The 27,654-nt window shown below is 44.4% G+C and overlaps 1 protein-coding gene across 6 annotated transcripts in view; it reads left to right on the forward strand.

Annotated features, from left to right (window-relative positions):
• TMEM248 (transmembrane protein 248) overlaps nucleotides 1-27,178 on the forward strand; it is a 42,669-nt gene extending 15,491 nt beyond the window's left edge. Inside the window, exons 1-7 of one of the 6 annotated variants that reach the window (XM_015104194.3) lie at nucleotides 96-337; nucleotides 15,716-15,892; nucleotides 18,914-19,199; nucleotides 20,830-20,980; nucleotides 21,977-22,160; nucleotides 23,492-23,635; nucleotides 24,461-27,178. In XM_015104194.3, the coding sequence (XP_014959680.1) occupies nucleotides 15,734-15,892; nucleotides 18,914-19,199; nucleotides 20,830-20,980; nucleotides 21,977-22,160; nucleotides 23,492-23,635; nucleotides 24,461-24,481 (945 nt within the window). In that variant the 5' untranslated portion in view covers nucleotides 96-337; nucleotides 15,716-15,733 and the 3' untranslated portion in view covers nucleotides 24,482-27,178. Of the gene's footprint in view, nucleotides 1-95; nucleotides 632-4,417; nucleotides 4,548-15,715; nucleotides 15,893-18,913; nucleotides 19,200-20,829; nucleotides 20,981-21,976; nucleotides 22,161-23,491; nucleotides 23,636-24,460 lie in introns of those variants that run through there. The other 5 variants (XM_042240028.2, XM_042240025.2, XM_042240027.1 and 2 more) reach the window with 5 other exon arrangements.
• The last annotated feature ends 476 nt before the right edge of the window (nucleotides 27,179-27,654 follow it).

Below are 27,654 nucleotides of genomic sequence, written 5' to 3' on the forward strand. Positions count from 1 at the left end.
CCAGCGACTGAGGAGTCTTGTCCCCGCCGCGCCGCCGTCGGACGCCAGGTGTCGGAGGTCAAGGCGGCGTTGGCCGTGGCGTTTTTTTTCTACCCGGAAACCACGGAAGCCGGACCTGGTGACGAGACCGTGTCGCGGCGGCGGGAGCCCGACTGGCCTCTGGTCCTCGCGTCGGCCCCGCGGAGCCGGACGCTGCCCCCGGCGCGGCGGGGAGAATGGTGCCGAGCGGCCCCGGGCCGGCCGCGCGCCGCCGCTAGTGAGCTCCGAGCGGCCGCGGGCGTCCGGCGAGCAGCTGGCCCGGCCGGGCCCGGGGCGCGCCGCTGCCCACCGGGGCGGGGTGAGCCAGGGCGGGCGGGGGTCAGGGCTCGGCCGGGGCTGACGAGGGCCGGGAGGGGGTGAACCGGCTGGGTTTCGCCCTCACGTCTCGGGCTGCAGCCCCCGCTCCAGCTGCCGATGGGGGTTGGTCCTGGTCCGGCCTAGGCTGGTGGCCTCGGCCTGGGTCGCCCGCCACCGGGGTTTGTCCACTCGCGTCCCCGGTGCCAGCGTTCCCTGGAGGCCCTCGAGATGGCAGGACTTCCCACGTCTGGAGCCGAGGCCTGGATAATTTGGATTTGGCACGGGGAACGTGTTGGTAGTTTGCCTTTGTTGACTTTGGGTCGCGTTTGCGTTATTCCGTTTGCGAAGGATACACATTTCAAGATGGGAGGGAGAGACTTGCGTATGTGCAGACACTTGACGTGAACTAGTGGTATTTTTTTGTGTGTCAAGCTTGGTAACTATCCAGAGCGGGGGTGGATTATCATCCTCACTCATATTTTAATAAACTAGATTGAGTGGCTTCAAGGTAATCTGGAGGCCGGTAATTTTAGTTCCCTTGATAGGCACCCTCTGGAATAAGACTAGGCCTGTTGTGCTGCTTTCAACCGTGTAAACACCATAATCGGTGGACAGCTGGTGAGGGGGCCTTTGTTGAAGAATCGGGTGTCTGTAGTTTAGTTCTCAACCGATGACAGCCTTGGCTGAGTGTTGAATGATGAGCTGCTTTGCGGTCTGCCTGAAAGCAGGAAAGCTTGTGGTTGCTGAATTGCTACTTTCCCGCCTCAAAGATGAGCCCTCCCGGGAGGTAGCGGGAGGCACGACCCCAGAATTGGTGATGACTGTTGGTTTGTCCCTGTAGCACTCTTTTTGGTGAGCTTGCAGTCTGAGCTTTTTGTAGCCCATGTGTAGATAGTTCTCCGTTAAGGCTTGAAAGATAAAAGCACCTTCCTGCTCCTTACTGCATCTAAGAAGTCTCAAAGGAAATAGACCTGTTATACAGCTGAGATACACTTTATGACTCCAAGCCTGTTTACTCTGGGAGTAAGGAGGCAGTGTGTTGACTTCCTAGTAAAGGTTGGGGAAGAATTTCTGTGGCCTAATTGAGATGGACTGGAATCAGGGCTGCGGAGGGCGTACGGGTTCTAGGATCACAAATGCTGATGGAGCGCACCTGCTCTGTTGGAGCGGGAGCTGCAGCTGCTGCAGGGAAGCGAGACAACCTAAGTGCAAATATAGTTTTTGCTGGCAAGGGACTTAATTAGAGAAGGGGATGGGGGATAAAACGGGGCAGGACTTAATTGCCATATAGAGATACCAGCTATTAGAGATTTCCTTTTGATTAGAATCGGAAAACTTTCCTAAAGGAAGTGACTTTTTAAAAAAACTTCTTAATTTTTTTTGTTGTGGTACAGCTGATTAACAAACTATGTTGTGATAGTTTCAGAGGAACAGTGAAGGGACTCAGGCATACATATACATGTATCCATTCTCCCTCTAGCTCCGTCCCATCCTGGCTGCCACATAACCTTGAAGGAAGTGACTTTTGAGGTGGACCTTGAAGGATGGGGAAGGTTTGGGTCATTCTAGGTTTTCTGGGAAATGAAAAAGCTTGGGCCTTTGGTGGAAGGGCACCCGGTCTAGGTGGCTAGGCAGTAGGTGACTGGAAGTATTCGCAGAGACAGCTGGTTAAGGGTTGAATGCTTTTCTGCTTCAGAAAAACACAGGCTACCGAGTCTGACTTCTGGTGGTTTTCTGGGATACAGAGAATTGTTTGCATTTGATGTATGTGTCTTGTTTTGTTAAACAGCCAATGACACGAAGCAGTGCTTAACTCATTTTAAAGACAATGAGAAAAGATGCTGATTGTAATTCCTGTCTGGTATTAACAATCAGGAAATTACATTTGCTGTCCTCTAGTGGTTTATGTGCCTGTGTTTAGTTTGCGGGAGCACAGATCTAGTAACATCTCTGCCACTCTGGCTGCAGCCGAGTGATAAATGGCGGACTTTTAGCCATCACCTTAGTGTTTTTAAGGACACTTAGTTCACTTCACAGAGACGCTGTTTGTTTCTGTCACCCAGTTGTTGAAGAACTGTTGAGGCTGTTCAAACAGGACACCCTGGAATGTTATGGTTAGTCTTAGGACCTCACTGGCTTCAGCCGTAGCTTTTCTTTAAACACACAGGGACCAGCTTAACTTTTTACTCCTCCTTTTTGACTCTTCTTCCCTCTCTCCCCACTGCTCTGTCTCCTCCTGGTTACAGTCAAGTGTCTGAAAAAGAGTGGTCCTAACAGGGATGGCAGAGCTATGGGATGTTTTCGTCACTGTTAACCTGCTACAGAGTGATACTGACTTGTGAGAGGGCTTTAGAATTTTTTAAGAAAAGTTAAAAAAATTTTTTTCACTGAGACATTCCAATTAAAATGAAAAAAAGGTAATGAAGGAAAGATGATAAGAGTTTTTAGCATATTAAATTTCCATTTAGCATTTGTTTGGTAAATGTAGAAATCCTTAAATTATCTTTTCCATACCAGAGGTATGCCACTCTTTCTGTGTATAATTATAAACCTGGGGAATGTAGAGCAATGTCTGATGGTGATAGTTTGCAGAGTACTGTCATTTGCCATTTTGTGCTATTTGTTTTAAAATGCTGTTTTCAGAACATATCCCAGTCTTTACACTGTGTTCAGATGTTATGATTCCATGTTGTCTTCATTTAATCTTGTCATCACTCATGATTTGTTTTCTTAAGTATCTGTTAATTAAACCCCAAATCATTACATCTCAATCCAAAGATACTCTCAGTTTGGTTTTTAAGTAGGTCAGCAGTTAAAAAAACTAAGAACAAAGGGATGAGTTATTTTCAATTTTGGGACTAAAAAGATAAATTTATTTGTTAAAAAGAGGGATCATGTTGGAAATTCCCATGATTTTATGTCTTGATTTTGAAAACGGAGCAGTGCATTAAGTAGTTACAAGTAAGTAGAAATACAACCAAAGTCTGAATTTTGGAAAATAAGTCATGAAATTATATCAGCCCACATTGTTTTCCTTTTGTCTTTATTTGAGTACTGTTATTGCCTAAAATGCACATTTAGCAACTGAAACTTTATGCTTTCTGTTATTTCCCTTTTGATCATTTAAACTTGTTGGGTGAAACAGGTTTTTGAGAGTCTCTTCTGCATTGTAAGTTGTATTCAATTAAGCAACAAGAAACTATTGGCAGGGTATTCCACTCATCTTTGCTTCATACCCTGGTGAAAGTGCTGAAGTGGGAGTTGCCTTGCTAAAGAGATGGGAAATAAGGTAACTGTGTTAAACTTCAGAAAAAATCAATCTTAATTGTGCTTATATTGAAGTCAGCTAAAATACACTATCAGTAGTATGTGCATTTTTTTTTTTTTTCCTATCAGGCATTTGACTTGAAACCTACTTATCAACCCTGGTATTGTGATTGGTGGCACAGGTTTTGAGGTCAGGTGAATTAAGTCAGAATCTTAATTGAGTACTTCCTGTGACTTTTTTGTAATATAACGTTGTATAAATTAACCCCTTTTGATTTCCGTTTCCTCTTGGGTAAAATGAGGATAGGCATATTTACTTAGCAGTGTTGTGAGGATTAGGAAATATGTATGTAAAGCACTTGTCACGGAGCCTAGCCCCAGCACATTTTAAATGGTGGCTATTAAAAATGACCCTTAACCCCTAAAGAGAGAGGTTTCTGCTTATATCACCGTTGATGTCTTAATTGCAAAGCTGTATGACTGCTACTCAGTGTGTATCTCATTTGATGGGGTGGACTCTGTATTCAAACCTGTAACATCTCCTGGGAGGCAGTGGAGCACTTGGTAATGTCCAGGCCCTGGAGTCTAACTGGACTTGAATCCAGGTTCATTTAGGACTTCGTGCAGCTTAGCCAACTTCCTTATGCCTGAATTTCCTCATCTGTAAAGTACAGATGTCATGAGGATAAAATGTGTGCAGAACTCTTAGAACATCGTGCTTCACTCATCAAAGTGGGTGGTAATGTTAGATGTTACTGTTGAGCACCTTACCAGCGCCAGGTCCTGCCCGAGGGAGGAGGTGTGCAGAGACGGCATCACAGAAATGAGAGCCCACAGGCGCAGGATGTGTTTGGAGTTCAGCTGGGCTGAAGGAGGCAGTGGGGCTGGAGAAAAGCCACTGCTGAGAGACGCTGCAGCCGTGGGAGCCGCGGGGCTGGTAACTGGTAACTGCTGGGGTGTAATGGCTGGCAGGGGTCCCTGGGTAGAGAGCTGGCCTTCTTTACGAGGAGGAGCTGATGTGGAGGCTTTGGATAGGCTTTGACCTGGATGGATGGTTCGAGGTGCCTGTGGGTCCTCTATGTGGAATGTTCCAGTAGATGGATGTTTCCATCTGGAGTGAAGATTGTAGGTGAAATTGACAGGAAGCTGTGAATGAGTGTGTCCACCTTGAGCAGCGGGCCAGCGGAGCCCAGGGGGGAACCCCAAGATTTGAAGAAGAGTGAGAGGGAAGAGCAGCCAGGAGAGGGAGGTCCTGGCAGCTGGGAGGTGGGGTCGCCCTTGGTGTCCATTGCCACCGGGAGGTGATAGGGACCCAGACCTCGGCTTCAGTGTCGAGACCTTTGTGGAGACCTTGACGTTTTTCTTAGACTTTGTTGCTCTGCATTTGCTTCTCTGAGGGTCTTTTCCATCTGTATTCACTTTTTTTGTGGGGGAGGGAGGTGATTTCTCAGTGCTGGAGAGCTGGGTGTTGACATGGCCCTGAGTTTCTCTGAGACGAGCCGGTGTCCTCATCTCTTCTGAGTCTTGGATAATCCGGCATCGCATCCATTAATATTCTTTATTAGCCTTAGGGTTTATAGCAACCAGCCTTAAAGCCCTTTGACTATCTTAAGCATCACAGGATATTTGAGAAGGCTACTTTAATTTTTACACTCAGAATGAGCCTCTCCCACATCAAGGTGACTGCCTGGCCTTTTCTCTTAGCATAAGGCCAGCATATTTCCCGCAGTGGGCGTTAGAACCAGCTTGCCTCCCTCACCCTCCCCACACAGTCCCCCTGTGGGCTCTTGCACCACTTCCCTGACTCCAAGTCTCCTCAGAACTTTGAAAAGGGTGTGACTTTATAAGAGAGTTTTAAGGAATTTCTCATTTAGCCTAAGGTCAAAAATTCAGTTTAATAAAATGGTGGTTTTGTTGTTCATGTGAAGTGCACTGTTTGATCTGGGTCACAAGTAGTGGTTTAGTGTAACTTAAAATAAGTCAGGAACTGTTTAGGAAATATCATCTGAGAGTGTGGAATCCCCGTCCTGTGCAGAGATTCTAGTTTTAAACTGGAACAAGTCGCCACGTGGTGTACTTTAAAGTATGTGGGCTGTGGAGAGGGGCAGAGAGATGCACAGAGGACTGCGTATCAGCATGATGAGTGTTAATTTACTTCCTTTCCAATAAAATATCATAATTGCTAACTTATCTATTTCTGCCTTCACAGTTCCCTCGGGAGGCCTTCCTCTTTCACTGGCTCGCTCTCTGCCTGTGGATGTGTTGGTTTCCTCACTTCTCGTGACCCCCACGGCCCTTCCTCCCTCTCATTGAACCAGTGAACTGTTATCATTTCTTAATGGTCTGATCCCCCCAACTAGAGTGAGATTTCAGGGATCCCCAGTGATCTCTCCAGGGGGAGGATTGTGTTTATGCAAGCTCAAGTTTACCTGAGTACTTTCTAAAACACCAGGAAGCTCAGAGACCCTTTCTTTTGTTACTGCTAATGCTGGGTCACTTCTCAGCAATATTTGGCTGATACTTCCTCCTTCTTGACGCTCTTCTATGCCTTGTAGGACCTTTGACCATCCTGGGCACCTGTTTAGCTCAAGGTCACCCCATCCCAACCCCAGGCTCTCCCAGCCTCTGCCCTAATGGAGGAGCCCACGCTTGTCTGGGGAAGCTCTCTGCACCACCTGCCCTAGGAGCGCACAGCACTGGGTTGTCTGGAGGAGTCTAGTCAATGTTCTGATTTTAGTTTTCGTTTCTCATAAATCCAAACACAGATCGCCACAAGTTGAGCTTTGCCTTTCTTTAGCACAAGAACATATTAAACAACTGTCCTGTTTTCTGTTTTGTGTGTTTTTTTTTTTCTCTCTAGGTGGGGTTAACAAATTTTCTTTCTTGTTTGTTGCCTTTATTAATGAAGAGAATGAATGGAATTAAGGTTTAATGAAATTTTATTTGGACCAGGAGACCAGCAGGGTCAATTGACAGTCATTTATAAATTTTAGTTAGAAATTATTATAAAAGAAATACATTCTCATGATGGAAATGTTAAAGAAAGACATATAATCTCACCACCTAAAAGTAACCACCCTTGTTTACATTTGAGGGTGTGTTATGTGTTTTTTTTCCCATATTGGTGCTTGTGTAGCTCTCATGCTTTAAAAACCTGAAATAACCGCATTTTATGTGTTTTAGATCTGTGTTAACGGCTACATAGTTTTCCTACTGGGGCTGTGTTATACTTTAACCACTTCCCTACTATTGTTAGATATCTGGTTTTCCAGTTCTTAAAATTTTATATACTCCTGAGAAGACTGTCGTAGTAGTTAAGTCTTTGTTTTCAGCAGGGAGGGTTTTCTCAGGTTAACTTGTTAGAGGCAGAATCACAGAAGTAAGTGTGTGCTGAGCTTTAGTGCTGTTGGCATGCATGGCCAGGCTGGAATCCAGAAAGCTTGTAGCAGTCTCTTCTCTCCCCCTTTTGAGGACCTCCTAACTTGTGGCTTGCTGGAGTTAACCCTAGGATAATCTCAGCATTGCCTCTTACTTACTTAAAAGCTGCAGCCTGGTGTTTAATGTTGTCATTGAGCTTGTCTCAGAGCTCCAGGTACTGAATCGATGGACTTTAGCTGTGTGCGCTCACACTTGGGAAGTTGGCTCTTGACTGTTCTGAGTGCTTTACCTCCCTAGGCTTTGCAGAGAGGTGGGTCCAGAGCGCAAGTCATTTCTTATCTTTATCCTGGTGAACGTCTCCGATTGGGGTTGGGATGCACTTGGGGTTGGGATGCACGAGTGTAGGAGGGAGGTCAGCTGGTGTGCTTTCTCCTCCCCATAGAGCTTACCTTATTTGTAATTAAAAGTGAGACATTTACTGTTGAGAGGATGACGGAAATTTACTTGTAATTCTTTGCAGGGGAAATAAATTTGTTTAGCTCGTTAATTCATCTTTGAAAACACTTGTAAATGGTGGAAAGGAATTTTAACTTTATGAAGTATTTGGGCTTTTAATAATTTCACTAAAAAACCCACAAAAATGCTTTTACTTTTTAAGTGAATCCAATAGGCCTCCTCTGGAACTTGCTCTAATTAAATTGGTGTATGTTGACATTGCTTGCTAATTTGTGGTTATTTATGTTGAGATATATATACATGTTTATATGTATATGTGTGTTTATTTATATTCTAGAGTGATATGGTTTTAATGATAGCTTTATCTACAAGGGAATTCAAATTTTTTTGTTTTTCTAAATATTTCATTATTGTAGTTCCAGGTGGTGCATAGTTCCTAATTATTTTATATGCAATTCAGATTTCATTGTTTTCTTAATAAATGGAGCTCTGATTTACTGTTGACATTTTTGTTTCTGAAACCTACTAATATTTTATTTTTTAATTGAAGTATAGGTGATTTACAATATTAGTTTTAGGTGTACAACATAGTGATTTAATACTTTTATAGATTACACTCTCTTTAGAAGTCTTATAAAATATTGGCTGTACCCTATACACTGTCCATTACACCTTTGTAGCTTATTCATAGATGGTGATTTGTGCCTCTTAACCCTCTACTGCTGTTTTGCTCCTCTCCCCTTCTCTCTTCCCACTGGTAACCACTAGTCTGGTGTATCTGTGAGTCTGTTTCAGTTTTGTTATATTCATTTGTTTGTTTCATTTTTTAGATTGTACCTATAAGTGATAAAATACAGTATTTGTCTTTCTCTGACTTATTTCACTAAATATAAGACCCTCCAGGTCCATCTGTGTTGTTGCGAGTGTCAAGATTCATTCTTTTTCATAGCTGAGTAATAATCCATTATATGTATATGGAATATTTTCTTTTATTCGTTCATCTGTTGATGGACACTCAGAACATAGGTTGCTTCCCTGTCCTGGCTATTGTAAACAGTGCTGCTATTAACATTGGGGTGTGTGTATCTTTTTTAATTATTAGTTTTGTTTTCTTCGGATATATACCCAGGAGTGGAATTGGTGGATCATATTGGTAGTTCTATTTTTAGTTTTTTGAGGAACTCTGTACTGTTTTCCATAACAGCTGCATCAATTTACATTCCCACCAACAGTTTACCAGAGTTCCCTTTTCTCTACATCCTTGCCAACATTTGTTGTTTGAAGCCTGTTTAATGAATAGAGAGTTCTATTGCTCAGCATCCTTGACAGTATTTGGTATTGTCAGTGTTCTGAGTTTTGGCCTTACTAATAAATGTGTCCTGGTACCTTGTTTTAATTTGCATTTCCTGATGATATGTGAGAGCATCTTTTCATATGCTTCTTTGCCACCTGAAAAATCTTTGTTGAAATGTCGGTTAAGCACTTTGGCTAATTTTTAAATTGTGTTGTTTATTTTCTTGTTGTTGAGTTTTAATAGTTCTTTGCACGTTTTGGAGAACAGTCCTTTATCAGATGTCTTCTGCAAATATTTTATCCCAGTCTGTGCTTGTCTTCTCATTCTCTTGACAGTGTCTTTTGTAGAGCAGAAATCCTTCATTTTAATGAAGTCTAGCTTACCACTTCCTTTTTTCATGAATGGTGCTTTTGATATCCTTATCTAAAAAATCATCACCAAACTCAGGGTTTTCCCCAGTGTACCTCCTAGAAGTTTTGTAGTTTCGCATTTACTGTCGGGTCTGTGATCCATTCTGAGTTCGCTTTTGTTGAGAGTGTAAAGTCTGCCTAGATTCATCTTTTTTGGCGTGCGTATGTCCAGTTGTTCCCGCAGTATTTGTTGAAAGACTTGTCTGCGTCATTGTATTGACTTTGGTCCTTTGTCGAAGATCAGCTGACTGTTTATGTTGGTCTGTTTCTGAGTTCTCCGTTCTGTTTCATTGATCCAGTTGTTCTTTTGCCAGTACCACACCGTCTTGATTACGTAGCTTAATAGAAAGTCTTGAAGTCAAGTAGAGTCAGCCCTCCCACTTTGTTCTTCTCCTTCAATATTAACTGTTTTGGTTTTTTACCTCTCGATATAAACTGAGAGGAAGTTTGTTGATACCCACAAGATAGTTTGCTGGGATTTTGATTGGGATTGTGTTGAATCTGTAGGTCGAGTTGGGAGGAACTGGCATCGTGACATACTGAATCATTGTATTGATGAACAGGAAACATCTCTCCATTTATTTAGTTCTTTAATTTTGTTCATGAGAGTTTTGAAGTTTTCCTCATATAGACCTTGTACATATTTGTTAGATTTATACTTAAGTATGTGGCAAGGGGAGTGCTAATATAAATGATACTGTGGTTTTTAATTTCGAACTCAGCTTGTTCCTTGTTGGAACATAGAAGAGCAACTGGCTTTTGTATATCAGCCTTGTATTCTGCAATCTTACTGAAATTACTAATTTATTTTTCAGTGTAAGTCTGGATTCATTTGATTCATTTAATAACCTTATATTTTAAAATTACCTACTTGGTGTTTAGCTATTGATAAAGTAGAGACAATAAGATGTTGTGTCTACCAGCGAGAGGCTTACAGCTTGGTTGGGGTAGACATGTACGCAGGCAGCTGCAGTAAGGTATTTCATTCTGTGTGAGAAGGTTTTGGTGTATAGTGGGGACATAAAGGTGAAAGTCACTTCTCCCTGAGGGACTGCTAGGGGTGGGAAATGTTTCATAGGATGAGGTAACCCTTCAGCCGGGACTTGAAAGAGGGAAGTTGAAGTAGTGAGAAATGGCGTATGACGGTCAGGAGGACCTCTGGACTCAAAGGCCTGCAACTGTAGTATTGTCTAATGTGTTCTAGGAATTGTAGGCAATGGCACCCCACTCCAGTACTCTTGCCTGGAAAATCCCATGGACAGAGGAGCCTGGTGGGCTGCAGTCCATGGGGTCGCTAAGAGTCAGACACGACTGAGCAGCTTCACTTTCACTTTTCACTTTCATGCATTGGAGAAGGAAATGGCAACCCCATCCAGTGTTCCTGCCTGGAGAATCCCAGGGATGGGGGAGCCTGGTGAGCTGCCATCTGTGGGGTTGCACAGAGTCGGACATGACCAACTTAGCAGCAGCAGTCAAACCATTAAGAAGCAGACAAGACGTAGTTTATGGTGATTATAAGGAACTTGGACTTTATTCCTAGGTCATTTGGAGCTCTGAGATAATAAAGCAGTGGCAAGATTAGATTTGCATTTGAAAAAAGTCACAGGAAGGTGAATTATTTAACCCATTGCAGGAAGATCCAGTTGAGACTCAGAATAGCAAGTGAAGATGATAAGGGCCTGAACTAAGGGGAGTATCAGAGGAGTGTGGAAAAGAAGAGTCAGAAGTAAGAGACGTTGAAGAAATAGAATCTTTTTTTTCAGTATTCATTTACTTTGGGCTGTGCTGGGTCTTCGTTGTCTCCTGCTGGCACTCTCTAGCCGTGCAGCAGCGGCCGCCCTCTCGTCGCGGGCTCCTCACTGCAGTGGCTTCTCTCGTTGCGGAGCACAGGCTCCAGGGTCACGGGCTTTAGCAGTTGTGGCGCACGGGCTTAGTTGCCCCACAGCATGTGGGATCTTCCTGGACCAAGGATCAAACTCGTGTCCCCTGCATTGCAAGGTGGATTCTTAACCACTGGGCCGCCAGGGAAGCCAAGAAATAGAGTCTGTAGCGCTTAGTAGTTGCTTGGGTATGGGGCAGCAGTAGTCTAGCATGTTCTCCAACGGTCTAGGTTGAGACGGGACTACAAGAGGAAGGGTCAGATTGGGCAGGAGTGCAGGTTAGTTCAGTTTTCGACATGTTGTAGAATGTATTAAGTACAGGGGTAGTCAGTGGGCGCTGAGATACAGAGGTCTTGGGGCGGTGGGACATGTGGAGGACGGATGCAGTGTCAGTCTCCATCATCTTAAGAAGGTGGGCAGAGCAGGTAGATTCGAGATAACATTTTGGGAAGAAAATCCACAAGATTTGGTGATGGATTAAATTGATGACAGTGGTGAGAGAAAGTCATACAGGTAAATGAGAAGATTGAGGAAAGTTTACATTTTGAAATGCTTCCACTAAAAATGAATACAAAAATCTGAGATAAGATTCCAGCTGCAGAGGTTAGAAAAACCAAGCTGAGCTAACCCCAAGAAGGCCAGTGCAGAAAAATAATTTTTTTTTTAAATGGAGAAAGTACTAAAAAAGAAAAGAAATTATCTAGATGTAATCTGTAAACCCCAATACTGCTTTTTTTGAAAACACAAATACAATACAGCTCTGGTAAGGCTGATTAAAAGGAGAGAGAAGAAGACAAACACGTCACAACATTTGTAATGAAAAAGAACAGGACTACAAGTAAAAATTGAACAAATCACCAGATAATACTGGTTTCCCTGGTGGCTCAGACAGAACAGGATCTGCCTGCATTGCAGGAGACTCGGATCAGAAAGGTCCCCTGGAGAATGGAATGGCTACCCACTCCAGTATTCTTGCCTGGAGAATCCCATGGACAGAGGAGCCTGGCGGGCTACAGTCCATGGGGTCATAAAGAATCAGACATGACTGAGCAACTAATGCTTTCACTTTCACAATTAAAAATTAGACAAATCACAAGATAATACTGTGCCAGAAATGTTAAAAACCAATATAACATGGGCAATTTGCTAGAATAATATGTCTTATCAAAATTACTAGAAATAGAAAACATAGATTTTTAAAAAATTATTTATTTATTTTTGGCTGTGCTGGGTCTCTGTTGCTACAAGCGGGCTTTCTCTAATTGCAGTGAGCAGAGGCTACTCTCGTTTCAGTGCGAGGGCTTCTTGTTCAGAACGGGGGCTCTAGGGTGTGAGGGCTTCAGTAGTTGCAGCACATGGGCTCAAATAGCTGTGGCGCGTGGGTTTAGTTGTCCCAAGGCATGTGGAATCTTCCCAGACCGGGGATCGAACCTGTGTCCTCTTCATTGGCAGGCAGATTCCAACCACTGGACTACCAGGGAAGTCCAGCTTATTTTTAAGCATGAGTAAGTAGTTAAGACAGCCCGTCAAAATACAAAACTAAAAAAACGAGTCCAGATGTTTTTTTGGTCAAGGTCTATCAAACTTTGGGGCTTCCCTTGTGACTCAAAGAATCCGCCTGCAAGACGGGAGACCTGGGTTTGATCCGTGGGTTGGGAAGATCCCCTGGGGAAGGGAAAGGCTCCTCACTCCAGTATTCTGGCCTAAAGAATAGGGCTGTATAATCCATGGGGTTGCAAAGAGTTGGACATGACTAAGTGATGTCCAACTGATTTTCACTCTGTCAAGCTTCCCAGAGAAAGAAGCAAATATCTTACATATGTTGTTCTAGAAAATAAATGAGTGAACACAGTCAGTTAATCCTATGATATTAGAATGACCTAACCATACTAGTCAGGGAGTATATATAGCTAAGGAGAGAATGATTTTGGCTTATCATTTTTTTTATCTCACTTGTGAATAGATGTGGAAATTCAGAGTAAAATTTAGCGTACATAAGTCAGCAATATAGTTTTAAAAGATCATGATTATATTATTCAAGAAATGCAAATAAATCATTGTGAGAAAAAAATCAATGAGCATAGTTCATGTTAACAGATTAAAGGAGAAAAATTGATTATTCAGAGGTTGCAGATAAAGCATTCATTAAAATGTAAGTTATAATGAAATTCTCTTTGCAAACTTGAAATAGAGGGTACTTCCTTAACCTGATGAGGAATTTCTGTGAGAAATCTTTAACATATACCGTATTTATTAGTGAAGCGTTAGAAGCATTTCCTTTAAAGTCAAGAATGAGGCAAGGATTCCTATTATTGCTGCTTCTGTTCATTTCACTGAAGGTTCTAGTCAAAGTAGTAAGAGAAAAAAAAAAGATGAAACGAGGGTTGGAAAGAAACTCTGTTACTGCTTGTGGAGTTACTGTCAAGAGAAGTTACAGTCTAATTCAAATTTGAAAGATTGTAGCCAAGTGTCTGAAATTGAGATCAATATACAAAAGTCTATTGCTGCTGTATAAACTAATAATAATGGAAAACATAATTTTTAGAAGATACTGTCAATGGTAGTTGTATAAATGATCTTTGAATCAATCCAACAAGATGATTAAGAGAAAATTAAAAAAAAAACAACAAACTGTTGAAAAAGAAAGTGGACCCAAATAGACATTTACTGCTAGAGAATATGAGGTTTCTTTAGAAAACGATGAAAATGTTTGAAAATTGATTATGGTGATGGTTTTCCAATCTATGAATTGAATTGTATACTTTAAATGAGTGGATTACATGGTGTGCGAATTTTATCTTAATAAAGCCATTAAAAAATTAAGAACCTGTCATAGGGCCAAAAATACCATAAACCATATTTAGGAAAAACCCAGACTTGGAGTAGTTATATATAATGTTTAGAAAAAATTGGAAAAAAGGTCCAGTGTCTAAAATATCCGAAAACAAAAAACTTTTGAATGTTAATAAGACATAGGCAAACATCCTACTGGTGAATGGCCAAAGATTCAGGCAGTTCACCTACAAAGAATCTATATGGCTGATAAAGAAGTAAAAAGATACTCTTTTCAGGGAGATGTAATTTAAAATAATGGTGAGATACAGTTTCACATAGAATATCAAATGTTGGCGTGAATGTTGGGAAATGGAGCGAGTGCTTTCCTTGCAGGCAGGGGGCTGGGGAGAGGAGTATAAACTGGGACAACTTCCTCGGAGAGTCTGACAGTCAGGTTGCAGATGGGCCTACTGGTGACCTCTTTGTGTTAGAACCACTCTTGTGCCTGCTGAGGTGTCCTTTGTGAGTGACACAGTGGGAAGAACCCGAGATAACTCAACTATGATACAGTTGCATCGTGCACAGCAGGTAAAACCAGTAGATTGGGTCAACAGATTATGTCTCAGAAACAGAAGGTTGAGTCAAAACCTTGTGCAAACAGACAGGTACGCAGGCTGGCTTGTTGCAAGTAGTTGCTGTTTGTTCTTAGGTGCTGTTGATGCGTCTTTTTCTCTCTCAACTTTAAAAGCTGGCACATGTTTTAAAAATAGTTTTTAGTATTGTCGCCTGATCATACATACAAGAACTTATTACGTGCCTCTGCAGTTATCGGGGCCGGGAGCCAGGGCTGTAGCAGTGAACAAGATGGGCAGCGTCTCTGCTCTCATGGAGTCACGAAAGAGGGATGATAAGACTGTAAACAAGTAGAAATTTAACTGAACAGTGTGAAAGGAATTGAGGCGGGGTTCTGGGAGATCGGGGGTGGAGGTAGTCACGGAGGGGCTCTCTGAGGAGCTGACTATTGAGCAGAGACCTGCTTTTGAAGAAGAGCAAGTATGTGGAAATTTGAGGGGGAAGGACTCGAGGCAGAGGTAAAAGCCTTCAGGTAGGATATGTTCAAAAATTCCAAGGATAAAATAGGAATAAGTTTAGCAAAAGGAGTGCAAACATGTGCTTTGAGAACTGCAAAATACTGAAATAAAGAGAACATAAATCAGTGGAGAGGCACCCCAGGTTCGGGGACTGGAAGACAAATACCGTTAAAGACTGATCTGCAGGTTCAGGTGACTTCCCTGTAGAGACTGAGAGCTGCTCCTGAGAAAGATGCGTGTGGCCAGCGCCCAGTGAATGGGGGAGGGAATGTTGGTGGAGATGAGTTACCGAGGCTGGCGGGGCTTCTGGATCATGACACCCTGTGGGCCTTGACAGGAAGGCTCAGCTTTAAGCAGGGGAGTGATGAAATTCAGGATTTGTCTCTGCCAGGTGCTGGAACGGGCAGGAGTGTGGTGGTGAACAGGATGGAACGTGAATAAATAGAATTCCGCTCTTCGGTGGTAGGAAATGAGAGCACCCTCAGCTTATTTTTGTACATGTTGGCATGTATTTGTGTCGTGTCACTGACTGACTTACCTGATTTCTTAAGTAACGTGGAGGTAGCAAACGTTCCTTAAAGAATAATTAAGAAAATTCCAACCGAAAGAATGTCTGTCTTTCAAAATCCTACCATTTGGAAATAATGACAGTTAATATTTAGTGTTTGTTCCCCCCCCCCTTCTAGTCTTTTTGAATGGATTATGATCAAACAGTTCTCAAGTTCAATAACGTGTGACCTCCTCACCCGCCAACCCCATTAAAGAAACAAGGGAGTCGTTTGTTTTCTTTCGGCAAGTCTGTCAGTGATGCTGATGAATTCCTTCCAGGTGAAGCTGATCAGAATAATGTTCAGCATCAGCCCCCTGGAGAACCTGAAGCTGTACATCAGCAGCCGGCCCCCCCTGGTGGTGTTCATGATCAGTGTCAGCGCCATGGCGATAGCTTTCCTGACCTTGGGCTATTTCTTCAAAATCAAGGAGATCAAGTCACCAGAAATGGCAGAGGTACGGTAAACTCTCAGTCCTCCTCTCGGGTGGGCTGGGCCTTTGTAGGGTGGGGAAACACCTTTGGCTCTCCAGTTGCCTTTCTTTGGTTTGTTACTTATTTATCCCAGTGAGAAGGAGTCATATTTATTGAGAATTTTTGGTCTTCCATCTTGCAGTGACTCACTTTGGTAGGAAATAACCTAGTCAGATAGTTATTGATTTAAATAATGCTACCAGCTTTAGTGAGACTGTTTCAGCAATGAAGCATATATTTTATTTTTTTAAATTATTTTTTAAAATTTAAATTTATTTATTTTAATTGGAGGCTAATTACTTTACAATATTGTATTGGTTTTGCCATACATCAACATGAATCCACCACGGGTGTACACGTGTTCCCCATTCTGAACCCCCCTCCCACCTCCCTCCCTGTACCATCCCCTGGGTCATCCCAGTGCACCAGCCCCAAGCATCCTATATCCTGCTGAAGCATGTATTTTAGAAAGTGCATTTGTAAAATGTCTGTGTCAAGAAGTTCGAGAACTAACTTTTTGCTATTCACATTAAATTAGCTAATTGCAATTTTAAAAAACCATAAGCATTTATTTTAAAACCATATATTGTTATGGAGTTTCATACTGTACTGAAAGCCTTTTAATTGGGAAGAAAGAATTGTAAAATATTAGAAAGCAGGATTTTATTTCCAAATACATTTCTCTTATCAAGGAAAACTCTAGTTATCTACAAACTTGCCTTATAGATTTGTTTTTTGGTCAGTTTAAATGAATTATTTGGGCATTGCTCTTTAATTGCTAATCTAGGTATGTAATAGTTTTTGAACAGTCATAATACAGATTTTGTATGTTTTTGGAAATTCTCTAGGGGTCCAGCGGTTGACTCAGTGATTTGACTGCCAAGGGCCTGGGTTCAGTCTCTGGTCGGAGAACAAAAATCCCACAAGCCATGCAGCACAGAGCTCCCCTGCCCACCCCAGAAAGCATGTTCTTACATATCAGAAAACAGTAGTGTCCGCAATCTCGTTTGATAGGGGTGAATGACTGTATACCTGTTAGTAAGTGTACATTATGCTGAACCACTGATATGGTGAATTTCCTGGTGGATAAGTTTCCTTTGGGACAGCTTAGTTTCCATCTCAGTAGCTTCTGTGAGTGCCCCCTGCGCTTTGTCTTCTTGGGTGTGTTCCTTGGTGGGGATGGGGGTGGGGGCAGGATTGCGTTGCTGTCACAGTGTGTGCACCTCGTGATGGAGCAGAGCTCCGCTCAGTGGTGGGGATGGCACTCGCTCCTGTGCCCTGCGCCGTTCTGGATTATAGATGATCTTGGCAAGAGGAACCACCTTCTCTGACACAGAGCAACAAGCTTGAGCTACTTCTCCCGCTAAACCCTACCAAAGAGTTTCTTACCAGGAGACGTACTGGCTGGCTTAATTCTCCCTTTTCTGACCCTGCCTGAGTCTTTAGGGCTGAAAATGAACATTCTAGCCACAGCCAAAGTTCTGCAGCATCCTGGCATTGCTCTCCCTCCAAGCTCAAGTCCATGTTGAATGCTCAGCCAGGGCCAGAGGTTAAGATGTAGCCTGGATAATTAGCCCTTGATAAGCAGAATGGAGCCTGATCTTGGCCTTGGCCAGCTGTTCAAAATGGACTCGAGCTCTGCAGGAAAGCAGAGCTGCAGGACGCTGCAGAACTTTATGATTTAATTTAGGGATTTTATTTTCACATGAGGAGCCTGGGTAGATAGGGAAAGTTTGTGACTGAATCAGAAAACTTAATTCTGATTCTGCCTGCTCTCACCTCAGCTGGAGTTGGAGAGTCCCCACTTTGCTCTGGGTCTCAGTTTGCTCATGTCTGGAATATGAAAGGGTAAGACTAGAATGTTCATTCTCAGCTCTAATGTTCTTAAATGGTCTGCTGAGTTTTCAGGTGTCAGGGAGAGTGTAATTTGAAGTTGCTGGTTGCCCTCTTACTAATGCCCAGTTCTGATACACTGGGGCTGCAGAGGCCGACTTGGCCACTTGGAGATTACTTGAATGGCATCTTTAATTAATGTTAGAGTTCCTGGATGTGCATTTGGTTTGTCTTGACATTTGGCAGCTTTCTGTAGATAATGTTACTTGGGAGAAAGGAGTGTGGAACAGCCTAGGTTGATTTGTTGTTGCCATTCTAGCCTGAGTTCATCTTTGAGTTTCTGCTCAAATGAAAAAACACCCTGGTGGATAATTTACTATGTTGGTATCCGTTTTAAAACTGTTTATAGTTTAAACCATCAGTACAGATATAAAGAGAAGCTTGAGAACATCTTTTCTCCTCCCTTTTGAAATTGTTTCTGTCATAAAGTGGCACCCAGGGTCCATGACTAGGGGGAGAAAGTATTAACACCAGGGTGGGTATTTACTGTAGTTTCATGTTCTCAAGAGAGAGAGCTCGGTGTAGAAAAGTGACCTTATAAGAAAATATTTTAAGGCAGCCTTTATTTTTAAAAAATAGCTAATGGTACCCAGAGGGGTGGGGGGTGTGAGAGGGAGGTTTAGGAAGGAGGGGACGCGTATACTTATGACTCATTCACACTCTTGTATGGCAGAAACCAGCACAGCGTGGCAAAGCAGTTATCCTCCGATTAGAAATAAGATGATAAAAATAGCTCGTTGTAACTGCTAAATGAGTTTAGATTAATACTTTGAATGTTTTACTACTTCTGTTCAAGCCGTCTTTTCAAATTTGATTCTGAGGCTAGATGATTTTCTGTAAGTATAGTATCCTTTTTCCTCTTCACATGTTTTCCTGAGTTGTTTCAACTCAGCTGATTTACTAGGCCATGCCAATGAGGAGTTCATGCTGTAGATTTTGAATGTGAGAGTGTTTGGAGTTTTCACAGTTACGCCCGCGCAGGAAGCTGCAGGCTGCGCCCGCGCCGTCGCTCTGCAGCGCTGGCTCGGACGCCACACCGCAGGCTGTGACTGTGCCATGGCGCCGGCGGCACTCAGACGCCTCACCCTTGCTTCTCTTTCGTTTTACCAAAGGACTGGAATACTTTTCTCCTGCGGTTTAATGACTTGGACTTGTGTGTCTCAGAGAATGAAACGTTAAAGCATCTCACAAACGACACCGCAGCTCCGGAAAGCACAGTGACCAGCAGCCAGGCCAGGACGTCCACGCAGTCCCCGCAGCCCCTGGAGGATGCGGGCCCACTGAACATCTCTGTAGCCATCACCCTCACCCTGGACCCACTCAAACCCTTCGGCGGGTACTCGCGCAACGTCACCCATCTGTACTCCACCATCCTCGGGCATCAGATCGGCCTGTCAGGTACGGGAGTGGCCGCCAGCTCCCCAGGCTTTCTCTGGCCACAGCTGTTACCACACAGAGTACTGAGTGTCCGGTTTCCCTCCTCAGACTTGCTGAGTCTTGGTGTGTGTCCTCCCTTTTGTTGAGTTTGAACCAACAAAGTCAGGGAGGAAGCACTTCTACTGCATCTCCACTTACTCGGGTGCTTGGTATGCAGTAGGTGCTCAGTGAAAGCCTGCAAGTGGGAGACTGGAAAGAAACTATAAGGCCTATTTATGGTCTTAACATTTTTGAATACATTTTTTAATTTGTGTTTTTTAAATTTGATTGAAGTACAGTTGATTTACAGTGTCGTGTTAGTGTCTGCTGTACAGCAGGGTAGCTCAGGTGGAGATACACACTTCATCATATTCTTTCCCATTATGGTTTGCCGCAGAATAGTGAATGTAGCTCCTTGTACTGTGCAGTAGGGCCTTGTTGTCTATCAGTTCTATCTAATAGTCTGCCGGAGGGGAGGGAAGGATTGGGAGTTTGGGATTAGCAGAGGCAAGCACAGGTCTGTTCTCTGTATCTGTGAGTCTGTTAAGCACAGATTGTTTAAATTCTGGTTCATCATGTTGGAGTTTTCAGTACATACTACAGATATTGCTGTTAGTCTTAAGTTTTTTCTTTCTTTTTTTTTTTTTTAATGCACTGGGCTAAATGCTAGGAATTAGAAAAAGTCCCAGATCTGGTCTCTTCCCTTTGCAATTTTGGGATATGAAAGAGACAAGCATAACGTAAGTTAATATTCATCAGGCACTTAAGAGTAGTTCCTGGCAGACAGGAAATGCTGTATAAATGCTTGTTAAATAATATTAAACACCTGTAGAACATTGAGCGCTGCCCTTGGACTAGTACTAAACCCATGAGAGACTGTAGGTGAATCAGGAGAAGGTTGAAGTCGTGGGAGCTGGAATAATCAGGAGGGGCTTTGTGCCAGAGACTTGAGCCTCAGAAGAATCATCTTTGGTTACCAAGAACCTTTTAAAGTCCTTAAAGGAACTGGGGAGTGCCTGGCAGCCCCCTGCTGGCTGCTCCTGGTGAGAGGTGTTCCCGTGTAAGGCGGTAAGGGCAACGGCTGGGTTTTCCACGGGGCGGGTGGACCTTTTTATTTTGCTGTGATGTTTAATACCTTGGTGCTCATTTGCACTTTTATCTCTCACCTGTCCCATGACCTTTCTTAGGTCTAACCTGCTGATCCTCAGTCTGCTTATATGTGAAAGGGTTACAGTAACACTTCTTCGGTCTTGTTCATGGGATAGTGGTCCCCTGGGTGAAGCAATGCATACGCTCTGCCAACGGTGCGGACTCACGCAGCCCCAGCTTTCCCACCCAGGCGTGGCTGGGCCCTGGCGTGGCCTCTCCAGGCGGCGGCCAAAAGCGGCCTGGCTGTGTTTGCCACACCGTGGGTCTGCCCAGTGAGCAGGCCTCAGAGTCTGGCTTGGAACAACCACTGTTATTCTCGAAACCCCGCAAAGGCAGGGGTCACACCTCCCTGGGTTGATGGGATTCTTGGGTGGGTTTGATTTCAGGATTCAGTCAAATCCCAGAGAATCATAAATGTATGATTTCTTGCCTTATTTACCAAAACACTGATTTCTCTTTCCAGGCAGGGAAGCCCAGGAGGAGATAAACATTACCTTCACCCTGCCCACATCCTGGAGCTCGGACGACTGTGCCCTTCACGGGCATTGTGAGCAGGTGGTGTTCACAGCCTGCATGACCCTCACAGCTCACCCCGGCGTGTTCCCCGTCACCGTGTAAGTGCACCCTGACCCCCATGGATGTATGTGAGAAGCTGTTTACCGTGAACTTGACTAGGATGCATTAGCAGCAAATTCTCAGGACAGCTGGCGTCGCATTACCTTGTAGAATTGTCATTGCTGGGACTTGTCTATAGGATTATTTCAGTTTAATTTGCTTTTCTGAGGTAAAACTTCTGCATATAGATATCAGAGGGTTAGTGTTTCAGTAAGGTCGTAAAAGCATCGGGTTGTGTTTGCAGGTTTTAGACTTCCTTTCCTGTTGGTAGAAGAAGCCACAGCAGAGATGCATATGAGCTGATCCTGTGACCGTGATGACCGTGATGGTGGCTTCTGAGCGGCATTTTGTTCATCTCCATTATCCAGGAAGACTTACGTTTTAAATTGATAGTACAAATTGAGCCTTATTTTCCATGAAATAGTTACTGTTGCTGAACCTTCTGCTTCTTTTATTTTTTTTTGAGCACCTGTCAGTGTTAACTGCTTTGCCTTTAAGCCTGTTCTTGCCTCTGCTTTCTCTGTAAAGGAGGTAATCTATAAATACATGAAATACACAAGGTGGAGCCTATTTAAGGATCTTAGTCTGAGTCCTTTTCAAATAATTATCCTGGGATTAATCTGTTTTAGATGTTCGGAGGTTTGTAGGCCAAATTCAGCATTATTTGCTATTGGTTGTAACAGCTGATAGAGAAGTTTGTATGGAGAACTTCCAGTGGTGACTAAAAGTTTAGCTTATTTGAGAAAATGGGCTTACAAGGAGTGACTCCTTTCTGGTGATAGGACCTAGGATTGATTTCCAAAAGCAAAAATCTAACACCTAAACTCTCAAGTGTTGGTGCCTAGTTCTTATTCTGTCGTGTTTATTAATTAAAAAAAAAATCACTGAACTAAAAACATAATAGGCCTTATCTCAAGAGAATACAGCTGTCTCCGATTTCTCCTTCCCCACAAGAGGCCCTGCTCAGCGCTGTGTCTCGCCTCCTTCTCTTGCAGACAGCCGCCGCACTGCGTTCCTGACACCTACAGCAACGCCACGCTCTGGTATAAGATCTTCACCACGGCCAGGGATGCCAACACAAAATACGCTCAAGACTACAACCCTTTCTGGTGTTACAAGGGGGCCATTGGAAAAGTCTACCATGCTTTAAACCCCAAGCTTACAGTTATTGTTCCAGATGTAAGTGAGAAGAATCCTGTGCGTCAGTGTGTGTCCCGAAACTTAGAGCAGACCCTGCTTACCTCCTTTCTTGGGTTAGCTTAGCTCCTGCCATTCTTGATGTCCGGTTGGGTAGGGAGGCCAGGTTGGGGGAGGCTGGAGACTTGCCGAAACACACCACCACTTTGGTTAAGGAAATTGCTTCTGTTGTTCGTTGTCGACTTTGTCCAGCAGCAGTTATGTATTGATTGCGGCTGTGTGCCTGACTCCGAGGGGCTGCCGGAGAGGCTGGTCCGTCTTCCTCCTGCACATGCCCCTCGCTGAAGCGCCTGTGGTCAGTGGCAGTAGCAGCAGGACACGGTGTGGGACTCAGGCGGATGGAAACAGGAGAGGACTGGCTGGAGACTGACGCCTGGATGGGCTTTGACGTTACAAAGGGAAGACGGCGGGAGGCCCTGTCCTCTGAGCTAGTGGGAGATTTGCCAGTTTTGTTTGCTCCTCAGACTGGAGCCCGCTTTTAAAAGACTGCACTGAATTTTTGTAAATGTTCTTCTCTCTGTCAGTCCATGCCAGGTGGATTTCTTTTCTTCTTGCCTGGTCCCTCTCTTTCCTTATGTCTCACTTTTATCAAGTTGTGGGCGTTGGAACACCAGGGCCTGCAGGAGTGAGCAGTGGAGCTGAGACTGTGTGGTGGGCAGGGGCCAGGTTCCTGAAGGCCCTTTGGGCCTCACTGAGGCGTTGAGATCTCGGAGGAGGAGGCCAGCACTGCCTGCGTTTGGGTTGTAGGAAATTTGTAAAGCAGTGTGTCAGGAAGACTGGTCTGCCCCCCTGAAACATGAAATGGGATGGAGCCTGAGGAGGCCTGGAGCTGTGAGAAGGAACAGGAGTGGAGGCCTGGCTGGGATCTCAACACCTGGCCGGGCCTGGTGGCCGGTTGCCTGTGGCACTCAAAGGCATGAGTCACGGCTGGCGTTTGCAGCCAGGGGCTCATCGATGTGGGGAAAGGCCACAGCCTCCCTGGGGAGGAGTAGCAAGGGGTTCGGAACACAGACTTGGGGGTGTCAGCTGTGCAGCTTGAGGGCTGTGAGAACAAGAAAATATAGGGAAGGGCAGGGGTTAAAGGCTCCGGGGGGAGTTTGAGCAGAGTACTGGTTTAGGAAGGGAGCGTGTGGGTGGTATCTGGAACACCACAAGCTCTGGCTTTCCTTGTTGAGAAGATAGAGAACCTTCTGTTCCCATGTGAGAAGGAACGCTGAGGCAAGCCTAGAGGTTGTGCCCCCTGATTTCAGGAAGCCAGCCTTAAAATCTCAGTGACTCAGTGTGGATGTCTCTGGTTGGTTCTCTTTGTTTAGGATGACCGCTCGTTAATAAACCTGCACCTCATGCACACCAGTTACTTCCTCTTTGTGATGGTGATAACGATGTTTTGCTACGCGGTTATCAAAGGCAGACCCAGCAAACTGCGTCAGAGCAATCCTGAATTCTGTCCTGAGAAGGTGAGCGGTGGGTGGGTCTGGCCCAGGACAGCTCTAGAGGTCTCTGGGTAATGTCCTAGTTAGTCCTATTTCCACTTACTGTGGGTGAGTCTTAGTTCCTGTCAGCAGCCATTGCCCCTCAGCCTATAATGTAGTGTTGCATTTTCAACCATACACCCAAGTCTTTGGTGGGAAAAAACCGTTCTCACATCCCCAGTGGAGGGACTTCCTTCGAGAAGTCCCAGCTGCTGCTGGACTCTGTCCTTCCAGTGTCCTGGTCAGCGAACTAAGATGCCACGTGCTACACCGTGTGGCCAAAAAACAAAACAAGCAAAATGAAAATTAGATCATCAACAAATTACAAATCAGGGACTTCCCTGGTAGCCCAGTGGCTAGACTGCACTCCCGGTGCAGGGGTGCTGGGTTCGCTCCCTGATCAGGGAACTGGGTCCCACATGCTGCCATTGAGCCCTGGTCCAGCCAAATAAAATATTTTTTTAAAAAACTACTTTAAAAATTCTGTATTTAAAAAAATGTTCCCCGCTGGAGAACAGCTAACCCTGAGGGCTGCCTCCGTTCCACTGAGGTCAGTGTGCTGGTCACTTCCCAGAGCGCTGAAACTTGCCCCCATCTCAGCTCAGCGCTTCATGAGATCAGCTGATTTCTATTCATTACCTCCTAGATGAGCTTGATCTTTTTAGCATTGAATCGTTCCGCTGCCTGGCAGATGCGTGCGTGTGGCTCCCTGGGTTTGGGGCTGGGCCCAGGCCCCCAGTAGGAGAGCTGGTGGGGCTGAGTTACCTGCTCATCGCTGCGTGACCGGTTGGCCGTCTTGCTCTCTCCTAGGTGGCTCTGGCAGACGCCTAATCCCACAGCTGCCGTTTTCCGAGAGAGACTGAAAGAACCATAATCATCGCCTGCTGAAGCCAGCCTGGGCCTGGACACTCTGTGAATACATTATCTTGCAATGTTGGGTTATTCCAGCCAAAGACATTTCAAGTGCCTGTAACTGATTTGTATATATTTATAAAAGTCCATTCAGAAGTTGGTCCAGTGATGCACGTGCTTCGCACTGGGTGCCGCCAGAACCCTTCAGCCTCACCTGTGGGCTCGGCAGGATGGCCCACGCGGCGCCCAGGGACTCTCGACCTCGCTGCCGGAGCAGGCCCTGCTGTCTTTCCCCGGGGCCCGAGGCGTTTCACCGCCGTGGGGGAGGTTACCTTTGGTTCTTGTTCAGCGCGATCTGTACAGAATGTTCAAAACAGTCTGCACCTTTGATATACTGCATTTCCAAAGCCACCCCAATCCAGTTTGTGGATTTTATGTGTCTGTGGCTTAATAATTATAGTAACAACAATAACATCTTTTTCTCTGTTTTGCTTGCAAGGAAACATACCTTTCTAAGTTTTTTTTTTTTAATCCCCCTCTTTTTCCCTTTGAAGAGAAAATAGTCACATTTTAATACTACTCTAGTTAGGAGAGATTTGTGCTTTTATCTTGAGTAAAAAGTTAAATATTTAAAAGTCACTTACTTGGTAAAGATCAAAGTTTCATTTTCCGCGTGGACAGTGAGGAGTCTGGTCTTGTTTGACTTGAGCTGGCTCAGAGTGCTCCACTGTCCTTTTTCTTCTCTGCGTCCCTTACCTCCAATATGAAAGTTGAAACAGCTTCCTCACTCCAAAGGGCTTCAAAAATGAAGTACAAATGGCTCTAGAGTGAAAACGAGCCATTCTCTTTTCTGCAATGCAGATGACAGGAAAGGAGAGGGTGATGGTTCGGTCTAATATTCATGAAAGGGTTTCTTGTTTTCTTCGAGGAGGTAGTGGATTTTTCTTTCCCTGGTATTTTATGGGGAGGTATTTCATTTTTATGCAGTTAACATACTTGGAAGGAAATGGCAACTTATAGGTACAACATTAAGAAAACGTTGGCTGTGAAATCTGAGGGAAAATGATTCTGATTTGCCATTTATCAGGAAAACCAAAAGCATTTTTTTTCTTACAACATTCTGATGATCTACTTCTTTTATCCCTTTTTCCTTCCAAGTCATTTTCATTTTAAGACGGTTGTGCATCTTTTCTAGCCCTTTATCACTTATGTTATTACCATTTTTCTTCACAGCTTTTTGCCTTCCTGACTTAACAGTCATTAATGTTTTCTGAGAGTTCTCCCAAGCAGTGACAGAGCAAAAAGGCGGTTACCAGTCTTGGGTGTGACTGCCAGCACTTCTTTCCCTTAACTCCAGGTCTGTAGTCAGTTCTAAATTAGAACCAGCCCTGCAGTCTGAAATATATTGGCCTAGAACATTTTATCCCAAGTTTTTTTTTTTTTTTTTTTATCCCAGGCATTCTTGAATGGAAAACATTTGTGGGCTTTTACTGAAGGTTATTAAAATAATCATCATAGTAACTTGATATGTTAATACTTTTTTTTTCCTTTTAGTACATTTCAAGCACAATAATCAGACTTGTGTATCTGTTTTTTTAATGATATGAGTTGCTTACCTGATGCATAGCTAACCAGTTAATTTAGTTTTCTCTTTAGAGACTTTGAGACTTACAAGATGAGATTGAGAAAAAGCCATTTGCTTGGCCTTTAGAAACATCAGTATCATTAAGACCAACAGACTTTAGATGAAGCTGCTACTGAATTAATAAAATCCCAAGGAAGTAGAGTTACAGGAATAGATTATTAACTGGCAGAGTAATATAAAAGGAAGACAGGTGAAAAAAGTCAGTTTCACTGGTTCGTTGGGTCCAGCTTGTTGCTAATATTAATGACCCTTGTGTTAATTACAGGGACTGGCTGGCATCTGCTGGTAGGGGAGGAGGGACTCTGTTAGGCACAAGGAAGGGAAGTGCCAAAAATGCCTGGACAGTATGACTTGTCACGAGGCCAGGACAGAAACACACGTTAAAACCCAGCATTCTCCCCTTGCAGGTGATCTCAGATCTTACAGAAACCCAGTCAGGTGTACAAAGGCAGGCTGGGGATGCCAGGGGTGCTGGGTCCACCGACCCCCAGCAAGTCCAGAGGACCCGTTACTATCCGGGCATGGGCAGACAAGGTCCTGTCCTCCACTGTCTCTCACTGGGAGGGCGGGGGACCTCAGGATGAAAAGAGGGTCGTAGACAGGGCCTGTCTCCCCTCCAGGGGCGACCCCGTGCAGAAGCACTGGCCCGTCCTCAGGCATCTTGGACTGGAGTCCAACAAAAGGTCAGCAACTTACTATTAAAACAGTTGTTTCAGATCATATTGATCTCTTTCCCTTTTCCTTTTGTCCTTTCACTGTATGACTTGAATCAGTTTTGATTCTATTTGTAAGTTTTTCTCGTCATTAGGAACCTGCCACTTGTGTTGCATTCTCTTGGGCAGTGTATCGGGGTTCAGCCTCCTGGTTTTTCACCCTCCTGCAGGCACCGTGGGGTTCCGAGGGCCAGCGGGTCCGTGTCACTCACCTTGCTGCATGATGGTAGCCGATCTGTCCGGCATTCACTCCCAGGTTAATTTTCTGTGTTGAAACTCTGTGCACATGTGCTTTCCAGAATAAAACGTCTGAATTTATTCGCTGTGTCTCCATTTCCTCCTGTCTGCTGGGTGTTTTCTAAGGGAAAAACATACACGATAAGTCAGTGGGGATGTTGTGCAAGCTGTTCTTAAGTGTCAGCTGTCGTCAGGATGAGGGGCGGGCACTATTAGCTACCAAGCGGGCTCCACCAAGCACCCAGGTCTTCTCCCCCAGAGTACAGAACCTTAGTGTGCTGGACCCACAAGTGCTCGCAGACCTGCCCAACTCCTGCCCGGAAGGAGGCAGAGATAGCAGTAGGAGTGTTTGAATGGGGATGGGGTTTACAGACACCCGTCTCAGTCCCACGCGCTCTCCGTGTGCTCTCGTCCCGAGGTACCAGAGCTGGTCCTGACTCCCTGGTACAGAGCTACCACACAGGCCAGCCCTGCTTTGTCAGGAAAGGCATCCTCCGCAGTTACCTGTAGCTGTGAAGGGCAGTGTGCTCACCGATGTGAATTCTTCCCCTTTCCCG

Source organism: Ovis aries, chromosome 24, assembly GCF_016772045.2.
Source record: "Ovis aries strain OAR_USU_Benz2616 breed Rambouillet chromosome 24, ARS-UI_Ramb_v3.0, whole genome shotgun sequence".
Classification (NCBI taxonomy): Eukaryota; Metazoa; Chordata; class Mammalia; order Artiodactyla; family Bovidae; genus Ovis; species Ovis aries.